This window comes from Nuphar pumila, chromosome 17 (genome assembly GCF_984573655.1).
Source record: "Nuphar pumila chromosome 17, dmNupPumi1.hap1.1, whole genome shotgun sequence".
NCBI lineage: Eukaryota > Viridiplantae > Streptophyta > Magnoliopsida > Nymphaeales > Nymphaeaceae > Nuphar > Nuphar pumila.
In genome coordinates, this window is record NC_143265.1 from 40,647,792 (window position 1) to 40,658,800 (window position 11,009).

Consider the following 11,009-nt stretch of genomic DNA (forward strand, 5'->3'; position numbering starts at 1 on the left):
GAATGTAAGAGAGCAGACACAGCAGAACTGCAATAAGCAAGAGCGCCAAAGATTTATTTACAAAAAAAAAAAATGTGTCAGCATGTCAACACCTGCCCGGAAAAAGCCAACACTAAAACCCAACCTTAATAACGATTTACTATTATAATACAGAAAAGAATAATCACAACTTATAATAGTAATAACAAGACAGAAACTCGGATAACATAATCAAACCGGACAGAATTTCTAGTAGGAGTGGATCTAGGGCATGGTGTCCCCATTTAGATTAACCGTCCATCAATAAACAAATCCAAGCATATCGTTCTTGATCTCCTTATTGCATCCGGATTCCCCCCTATCTGATTGGCACAAGTAATATTTTATACCTTCTAATAAATTCTCTTGTTTGGTGCTCTCCTTTTCCAACTTCCGTTAGCAAATTAGGCACCGGAGAAAACCCATATCTGTTATAAGTTGTGTTGATAAGGGGTCTGCTTATTGGAATGTAGTGAAAAACATGGCCCCACGGTTCATTATGGTGGGGGCAGTCTCATGAAGCAGAAGAATCAAACAAGCATGAGCACAAGTGGGCAAACAAGAAGAAAACAATTCCACTTTGATGCCTTTGTCTTTTTAGTTTTCTTTTCTCCACTCCATTTCTTTATTGTTTTTTCAGACTGGACTCAAGTTTGTTCCTTTTGCTCTTTACTGCATCAAAGATTCTCGCTGTGAGTCATAGAAAGAAGCACTTACAGAATGAGTGAGAAGGGGAAAGGAAGAACCAGAAACTCGTGCATATATTCTTTGCAAGAAACCCACTTCTTGGGTTAAGATATGCCCCAAAAGATCAATGATTTATAAATAATATCAAACACCAACCGAACTACCAAACAATAGAGGAGGAACTCCGAAGCTTATATGGAGGTCATCATGCAGAGTCCTTTTTAGTGATAAACTTGAAGAATCATCTGATCTCACAACCCTATGATCGACTCAACTAGTGCACGGAGAAATGCATAATCAAGTAGATGACGGGGCTTCTTCGCGATTAGCACCAGCCACAAACATGAGGAGCGGTGAAGTAAGTGGAGATGCGGGGCTCATGTTATCCACTGATGCAAAACCCAGGCTTAAATGGACGCCTGAGCTTCACCAACGCTTTGTTGAAGCAGTAAATCACCTTGGTGGTGCAGACAGTAAGTGCATAAAAACTCTTAAACGGGGAACTGCTCAAGCTCATGCTGTAAAAAATGCTCAAGTAGACCACCAGATTAATGGGTCTTTTTCTTTTGGCAGAGGCAACCCCAAAGTCGGTGATGAGAGTAATGAGGGTACCTGGGTTGACGCTGTACCACCTCAAGAGCCATTTGCAGGTATTGCCTGTGACTTTTTTTTTCCTTTCTTCTTAAATATGTTTCAAAAAGAAGCGCATAAGAAAAGCAAAAACTTTTATGCTGTCTGAATGGTTGCAGAAATACAGGCTTGGTAAGAATTCAAGTACAGAAAACCGCAGCTTTGGTAACAAGGAAGGTGAAGTTTCTGTTTCAAACTTGAATGTCTCCTATGGTAAATCTTGCTATCATGTCTTTCTCATGTGGGTCTCTTGCAGTTTGTACTGCCATGGAAGGTTACAGATTCAACCAGCTTGACGACAGTGGCCATATAAATTGTGGTTCCAAAACGGTGGAGACACATGTCAAACCTCAATTAGATGGGTAAGGAGAAACCACTAATCTGTTGTTCCAATTGCAGTGAAAATAATGCTCTTTCACTTATATGTTTTTATGTCTCAGAAAATTGCCTATCGGTGAAGCACTGAGAAAGCAATTTGAGGCCCAGAAGAAACTGTATGAGCATATCGAGGTGAATATACTAATTGATCCATTGATTTTTTTCGACAAGATTAGACCTTTTTCTCTTTCTGTGATTGAAATTGCATTGTTTGAATGAAATTCAGGTGCAGAAACACTTGCAACTTCGAATTGAAGCTCAAGGAAAGTACTTACAAGCAGTGCTAAAGAAGGCCCAGGAGACGCTCTCGAACCAAAATCTGAGTTCCGTTGGATCTGAAAATGGAAGATTAGAGCCCTTGAAACTAGCCTTCAAGGTGATCAATGCTTAACTCTTTCTTGTCTGAGCAGACAACCGTGTGTCACTTAAGAAAGAAAACATTTTGAATTTACATGATCTAGTTGTGTTTCTCAGCAATCTCAATTCACAGACTGCTCCATTGATAGCTGCATAACATCACTGGAAAGCTTGGAGAAAAACGGTGATAAATTAAAAGCAAGAATAAATCAGTTCGCCCCCCAACCTCAACAACTAGACTCTGTTCATCAATTGAGAGAGAACGGAAAGGATCATGAAAGTTATTCTCTATACCCATTCATGGATAGCCACCGAGAGTGGAGTTCTCTTCAAGCAGTGAACAATGATGAGATGGTCGTGAGAATGAGAGAGAAAAGGAGTTGCAGCACCTTGTCTGACGCAAGAGGAAGTGGCAGTGAGGTAGATGGCACTTGTGTCGAACAACCAGTCAGTAAGAAGCCCTCTAGCTTAGAAAAGAAGGTTGATATGTTGAGAAAATTCAGTGGTTATTCTAAAGTAGATCTTGATCTGAATTCCAAAACCAGAGAACTAGACCTGAATGGTTTTTGTTGGAACTAAGAAATTTCTCAAGTGTTGAAGTCTTCCCATGATTGTTGCCCAGTGAACACGAAATTTATTAAAGACCTTTGTATCGAACTTCATTTTATATATATATATATATATATATATATATATATATATATATAATGTGTGTGTGTAGCAAGGTGCAGGGTTGATTTAAGTCTTTGATGCGGCTGTGCATGGCATATCGTTATCGAACTTCAGATACATTCGTTTCAAGTAGATGCGAATATATGGGTTTGTCATGGTCCATTTAATGCAAATTATGTTGAAGCAAATATATTTTGTAGTCTAGTCCCTTATTATATGTCTTCTTTAAGATATACTTTAATACATAAATGTTTTGGTTTAAAATTATTTTCAAAGTAAACCAACCATAATAAATCCATGTGTAGTTCAATTTACACAAAAGTGCACGACTAATGAGATGTTCATTCATTGATACCAAATTTGTGGCCTGCACATCCTCATCAAGGAATCCATATACGTATATGGTATGCTTGACATATTGATACAATGGCAGGTAAGGCGAATATTCCAGTGTTCAATAGTGTAATGAGTCACTCTCTCTCTCTTTCTCTCTCATGTGCACGCGGACAGACACCAAACTTTAGCTCTCTTTTTTTTCTTCAAGCAGCCCTTCCACAATCAACTCAATTGGAGCTGGATCCGCCCCAGACTCACCCAAGCCGCTCCAAGGTTCAGCTGGCCATGTGGGGCCCAGTTGAAGGGGTGCCCTTACCCATTTTTGTCATTTTTGAAAAATCGTGAGGTCCACCTACCATCTTGATGTCACATTAGTTAGTTTTTTTTTTTTTACTTTCAAGTCAAATTTTCCCTTTTCTAAACTTTGATTGATTTATTTATTTTTATTGTAATTGGTGAAGGCCGTTAATAGCTTCTTTGTGTGATGCATATATAAAAAATCAAGAATTGAACTTCCCCAAAAAGTCGCTGTCGTCTCTCTCTCACTCAGAGCATTGTTGCCATTCTCAGAACTTAGGTATCGGATCGGCCAAACCTGAACTAGTGACTCCGGCGAGTCACAAATTTTATTTAATTTTATCAAAAAATAATAACAAAAATATGTTTCATAAATACAAAAGCTTATTTAAAGAGTATATGAATTTTTCACATATGTATTTAAAATATATATATATATAGTTAACACACCTATAATATATGTATATATATTAAAAAATCTTTTAGTATCTTATACGATTTTTTGATATTTTTTTCTTAAATATAAACAAAACATTTGAAGTATATAGAGAGAGAACCCAAAAATGACTAATGACAATAATATGAAAAAACAAAAAAAAAAAGACAAATGCTTCAACATGTGCCCAATTCATCCATTTTAATAAAAAATAAAAATAAAATTTCAAAAACTAAAAATAGCAATAAAAAGAAAGCTCATTGAAGGGAGAAATGACAACTCGCCAGACGCCTTCTCAGGCGAAAAAGAAGAGGAGGAAAAGGGGGCAACTCCTCCCCGCGATGCTCGGATCGTTGTCAATCCAGGGAAGGAAAAAGGAAAGGTGATAGCCGACAATGATGATGCAGTCTGGGCAGAGGTCGCACTAGAAGGTTGGTCAGACGGGGTCTCAGGGGCCCGAGGGTGACAACTCTGCAAGGCCTTCGCCACCGAGAAGCCCGACGACCTCCTCCACCGAGAAGCGGGACTACCTCAGCTCCTCCGCAATCTGCAACGGAGACGACCTTGGCCCGCTCGTCCGCAAGGCCTTCGCCTAGGCCTGGAACTCGATGGTTTTCTAGACTGCTGTCCCCCCAACAAGTTCTAAAGACTGAATGTGTGGTTGAATCACAAGAACCGAGGCTAAGCTAGCAAACTTACCACAAACCTGGAGTCCAGCAATACCCTATCTCTGCCCAAGCTTGGTTTTAACCTTCCTACAAAGTCCTAATAAGTCAACCAACTCTGTACCTAAACTTAGACCACTCTTTTCTTCTTTCCCAAGTCTAGCTTATCTTCTGATTAGAATTTGACCTGACTTGTAAAAATCACATCTCACGAACCAGACCTTCTCTTGACCTAAGTTTCCCTTACATGTTCTAAGTTTACCCATAAAATTTTAGCATTTTTATCCCAATTCAGTAGAGAGCCAATTTTTCAAATAAACCTTGCCAAGCTCAAAGCCAGACTTTCATGTTTCAGACCCTGTGGTTTCCTAACCAAAACAACTTAGGCTCTTATTTTTGGAGAGAACCTTCAACCTGTCCTTAATGTTTTCTCCAAATTTCAGAATTTTCCTGCACACCGTTTGGGAGAAATAAATTTTCTCCCTGACTGTCAGGACCGAACTGAACATGACCCTGTTTTTTTAGCATACCCGACCAACCTAAAATTAGGTTCAAGCCTAGACCTACCGTGGGCCCAGGAACGTACCAGAATCTATATTGGTCATCTTTTCCCGGTTAAAATGTTGAATTAGTCGATGTAGGTTTAGAAAACGAGATGAGTCGCTTGTGGCTCGGTTTGTATTTGGCTCACAAAGAGCTCGTTCCCGTTTTGTGAAATAGGCGCCACCAACGATCATGAAAAACAGACATTTTGGCTCAACTTGGCTGGTATAGGCTGATTAACAAATAATAAATATTATATATATATATATATATGGCTTGCAAGTAATAAGTGTAGAGATCAAATCCTATTTGCTTATAACTTTGAAACAATGCATTGTTTTTTATAAATGAGTCATTTTGAGCTTCTACGAGTCCAAAAATTTTATTATTTTTAACTTTGGAAAATGTATCTTTATAAACAAGTTTGCCTGAGCTTGAATTATTTGACTCGGGCTTGCAATGAGCCAAGCTTAAACACCCTTTGTTCAGCTCATTCAGCTGGTTGTCCGCCCAACCTCGATGGTTTTAGATCAGGATCATAGAAAGAAGCAAAAGAACAATAGCTTAGAACTGTCAAAAGATGCTTTAATAAAACCCTCTTGGTAGGGAGGGAATTTGGTAAAGATGCCACTGACAGACTACATGTGCTCGATCCTGACAGGACACCCAGGCAGACTACATGTGGCTTGATCCTATTGATAGTTGCTAAAGGACACCATTGTCAGGCTCCTAATTAAGATTGAACGCTCGAGGGGCTAAGCTCAACTTGTGATCATCGCCAAGCTGAATGGAAATCACGAGAGTTTTCTTTTTGTTAACGAAGGATGGGAAAAACACCATCCCAATCAGTGACCTTTTTTGTGAAAGGCAAGCTGGGGTTAGGGCAGAACCCACTAGTTATTATTATACCTCCTCTGGGGTTTGAACCTGCAGCTTCCCACCACAACGACAGCTCCTACCAATTAGCACCGACTGTACTACTACACAAATTATTAAGACCTTGAGATAATTATGACAACATAGCCTTTGGCAGATGATTCTGTACCAACCAACGCTAGTCTGGATCGGGTGCCAATTACATGATACAAAATTTTGTGCCCTCCATCAGGCCTTGGGCTCAACAACTGACAGGGCTGTCCTCTAGATGGAGGGTGATCAGGTGCTTAATGCACAAATATTTGTGCAATCATATTGCACCTGATCTTTTCACACACCTTGAGCCAACTTAAAGAACGGGGCCCCATTTGCGACAGGGAACGTAGGAAAATCATAATTAAGGAATAAAATATAGGTGCTTTTGTCACTTATCTCAATAACTTGCGTTTTTATTAAAAACCTATTCTTTTGGTTTAATCTGCGATTCTACTGATAAGGTTAACAAGGTGGAGAGACCGCTGGCTTGGATGAATGAATTCACCACAGGACGACCCAGCTAACTAGTGCTTTAGTCATGTTGCACATCAACTACGACAGCATCTACTGCCAGAATAAAGAAAATATACAACTTTTTTGGAGACACTGAAGTTGGCTGTCTATAGAGCAAGGAGTCGCCAACTGTGGCACGTTGGCACGGTGACCTCTCATGCTATCATGATTGTGAAAAGATCAGGTGCAATAAGATGGTACAAATATTTGTGCATTAAGCACCTGATCACCCTTCATCTTCATCTTGGGGACAGGGTCTGTCAGGTGCAGGACCCAAGACCTGATGCAGGGTGATGGGGGGTGCTTAATGCACAAATTTTTGTGCAATCATATTGCCCCCTATCCGGACTCATCATGATTTATATATAGCTAATTTCACGCGTCACTTGAAGCTCCTATAAGAGTTCATGAATCCCAAAGTTTCTGCAGCTCTGTTCTCTTTTCTAAAATATGGAACCGAAATGCTGAAAAGTGAAGATGCTTACAAAGTTTTAAGCTTCCGAGACAAAACTGTTATAGGACGTTGGGCAAAAATGATGAAATTTTCTTCACAAACTTTGATCATCCCTGTTCAAACCTAACCTGGGCATGACCTCCCCGTTCTTTATTTTTTTTATGACCAGGCCTGAGCCCTTGAGACCAGCCTGAACTGAGCACTCGGTTCAGACCTGGTCTGTACCCAGGCAGACCAGACCCGGTCTGAACCAATCACATTCGGTTAAGGCCTGACCACTAATCAAGCGGGCCAGACCAGCCTGAAGCGAGTGGTTTGGTTCAGGCCTACTTGAGCCCAAGTGTGTCAGACCGGCCTAAACCAACTACTCGGTTCAGGTCTGAACTCAGTCAGGACAGACCGACCTGAACTGTAGCTGGGTTCAGACCAAGAATTTACCTCGTGAACAGTTTGAGGAAGAAAAATATATATATGGGAATTTAAAATGAAATGAAATGAGATGCATATGATTAAGTAATCATGCACATTCAGGTCTATGTATTGCATAAGTAGACATGCATATGTTGGAATGCATGTATACATGTATTCATGATGGGTTGAGATGCATCCGAGGAAGTAAATCATATATGTACTACATAAGTAAGCTTCAATAAATGGGCTTATGTTGGAATGCATATATATATATATAATGTGTGTGTGTGTTCATGCATTCATGATGGGATGACATGCATATGAAGAAGTAAATCATATATGTAGTGCATAAGTAAGCTTTAATGATGAGCTTATGTTAGAATTAATGTATTTATATAAGCACATACATTCATGCATTCATGATAGGATGAGATGCATATGATGAAGTAAATCATACATTCAATTTTATGTATTGTATAAGTAGACATGCTTACGATGGAATGCATATGTACATATGTTTGTGCATTCATGTTGGGGTGAGATGCATATGATGAAGTAAATGCATATATGAGTTTGTCACAAAAATTTGCACATCATGTCATGGAATAAATACAATATAAACTATGATGCATGTCTTAAGCAAGAAGCATGATATGATGATATTTCTTATGAAAAACACACACGAATTATGCCATGAAATGATTATAGAATACCATGTTTGTTAAGAAACATGCTATGATGATTTCAAAATGAATGCTACATGATTATGCCATGAGACACATACATTATGACATAAATGGAATGCATTATGATCTTAAATATCATGATATGAAAATGTACACTACAAATGTAATTGTTGCTTGATCTTATCCTAAAAACACTATACCATGGACTAGATGTAATCTCCTATGATTGTTTGAAAATCATAATTTAATAATGCACATCATGAGTTAAATGCAAACATGAGTATGTTTTATGCCATGCTATGAGATGATGTATGTCCATCATAAGCCATAAGGTTTAAAGAACCTAGTGAATATCATTGACTACGTGTGTGGATTTTCTTTATTATGAAAACAAATATTGTAATGCATAGCTGTAATGCTCTTCTTTGAGCTTGGGTAAGATATTAACTCACGAAGTGCGAGAGGAAGTCTCACACCGCATGCATACATCCACACTTTAAAAATTGTTGTTATCGTCTTCACCAACAAGGTGCTCCTATGGGCTAAAGGCGCTAGAGCACGTGAATAGGTTGGGTGCTGGTGTGAATTTTGAAAACTGCTTTTTAAAACAATATTTTTAATAAAAACAAGTGTGAAGGCTAGACACCAAATAATAAAAACTGGCTCACACAAGTGGTGGAGTCCGGGTCGATCTCAGGGAACGAGAAATACTTGTATTCAAACACAAGCTAAACTACTCTTTATTGCCAAAATAAAAAGAATTAATTAAATAACTAACTAACTAAGAGAGTACGACCCTACGCAGAGGGCTTAACAAAATAATTAAATGGTTTTATTACAAACCCAATTAATAAAATGAAATAACACCCTAATCTAAAAAGAAAAGAAAAGGCTTCAGTGCTTCGAATCTTCTTGTCCCTTCTTGAGGTAATGTATGTTTTCTTAAACTTTTGCTTTTCTGAGGGCTCCCTAAGGGCACTTCTGAGAGTCAAAATCACTTTTCTCGCACGTTTACCCACTTCCTTGCAAAACACAAAACAAACGCGAAGCAGAAACAAGAAATCTACGAAAAATATCAACAGGACATGCCAAAAATCACAAAAATATAAATGAATAACACGAACTAACTATAATACTAATTATAACAACTACCCTAAAAGACACAATGGAAGAGCAAACTAAACGTTACCTACAGCAACATAAAGAAGTTAACAGTGAACCTATACGGTGGAAACACTAAACGTTTGGAGAAATCACTCACGACTAATGAATAGGAACATGACTTACCATGAATATACTATATTTACGTGACTCTGTATGCTAATAGTACTAAGTTAGAAAACTAATCAAATTTACATCTAATGCAATGAGATGACTAATGTCTAACTACAGTGAGTGAACTAACTAGGATAATAACTAGTTAATGAAATATATGTGGACTATTAACCAAAACTTAACAACTTAATCAAATTGACAACTAAGTCTAATGCCATATGCTACTAAAAATTTAATACACTAAGATTAATGCAAACAGAATAAACGCTAAATGCAATGAGTTGTGAAACTGATATGTGGAACAACGACTAAATAACACAGAAATACCAAAGCAAAGGACGTTGATTCAAGAAAACTAAAACAATTTAAGATCCTATATGCAAAGACCGACTAATAATAATCAAAATTTTATTAACAAAAACAATGCTACATGTAAAAGACTACACCAGCTGAACAAAGAAATAAGAAAACTGTAACATGCGTCTATCACGTTGATTGTCAACAATGGTGGACAGGAACACTAACCCAATGTACTAATAAATAACTAATGCCTTTAGCAAATAATGAACTAACATAATGATGAATTAATAAAATGAATCCAGAAAAAAAACTAATGCAACATTTAAACAATGACCGACTAATGCAGCTACGTCAATGCAATAAAACAAAACAGAACAACTAATGTATGCCCAGCACAGAAATCAAATAACGCTATTGTATGTCCAGCAGCGTCAATCACACGTTGTATGTGTGGTTGACGCTGTTAGGTAAACAAGTTTTTTTTTTTCTACAACTTGAAACGCTGTAATTTTTCTTTTGTAAAAACCTAGACCTCTACTAGATCATGAACGACTCAAATAAACCTATGACAAAAAAAAAACATGTAGCCACTGGTTGAACAAAGTAACGACAAAAATGCAGAACATCACTAAGAAAATCTATTCTTTTCATCTACTATCTAAAACGATAAAAGAAAAATTAAAGCCAAGAACACTTTACGCTACGGAGATGGAGGAAAAGAAGTTTACCTGAGCAGCTAGATGGGTTGAGGAAAGAGCGGCCTCTCACGATCTATGCCTGTCATGCTGCACCCCTTGATGGTAGACGATGAAGCAGATGCTGGTGAAGAAAAAGGGTAGAGGAAGGGAGGAAAGACGTAGAATAAAGAAGAAGAAGAAGAAGAAGAAGAAGAAGAAGAAGAAGGAGGAAAAAAAAAAAGAAACTGGCTGGAAGGAGAGAGAGAGAAAGAGAGAGAGAGAGAGGGAAAGGGGGGGCGTGAGTTTCAAAGGGAGAGACCCTTTTCTTCTCTCAAACATCTAATTTATAATGTTTTAATTAGGTTTTGGGAAAAAAATTTCAAAAGGAGTCTGTATATTTTTCAAATATTTCAAACAACTTCATTTTTTTGAAAGTATTTTCCAAAAACTTAATTAATTTCTCAAAAAGGCTCAGAAAGGGTTCACATTGCTCAATTTAATATCTGATAAAAAACTTTGAAAACCTTCGCAAACAAGCATTTTTTAAGCAATTATTGACATGATCATGCATGAAAAATATATGATTTTATCTGTAGAAATTATGCATGATCAAATACCCCCATGCTTATCGTTTGCTAGTCCTCGAGCAAACTGAAGCAAAAACAAAAAGGATAAACTAAAAAAACCTAATTCACTTTCGTAGGAATCACGGTTGCATTTAGCGTATGCAACAAGCCCTTTAAACCCCTGGGTTACCCCAGT

The 11,009-nt window shown here is 37.8% G+C and overlaps 1 protein-coding gene across 1 annotated transcript; it reads left to right on the forward strand.

Moving 5' to 3' along the window:
- The first annotated feature begins 742 nt into the window (after positions 1-742).
- On the forward strand, positions 743-2,737 carry LOC149811912 (myb-related protein 2-like). The gene is made up of 7 exons (XM_089992608.1): positions 743-1,178; positions 1,279-1,355; positions 1,455-1,512; positions 1,592-1,697; positions 1,776-1,845; positions 1,940-2,089; positions 2,188-2,737. The coding sequence occupies exons 1-7, from the start codon at positions 995-997 to the stop codon at positions 2,647-2,649; spliced, it is 1,107 nt and encodes a 368-aa protein (XP_089848734.1). The 5' UTR covers positions 743-994; the 3' UTR covers positions 2,650-2,737.
- The last annotated feature ends 8,272 nt before the right edge of the window (positions 2,738-11,009 follow it).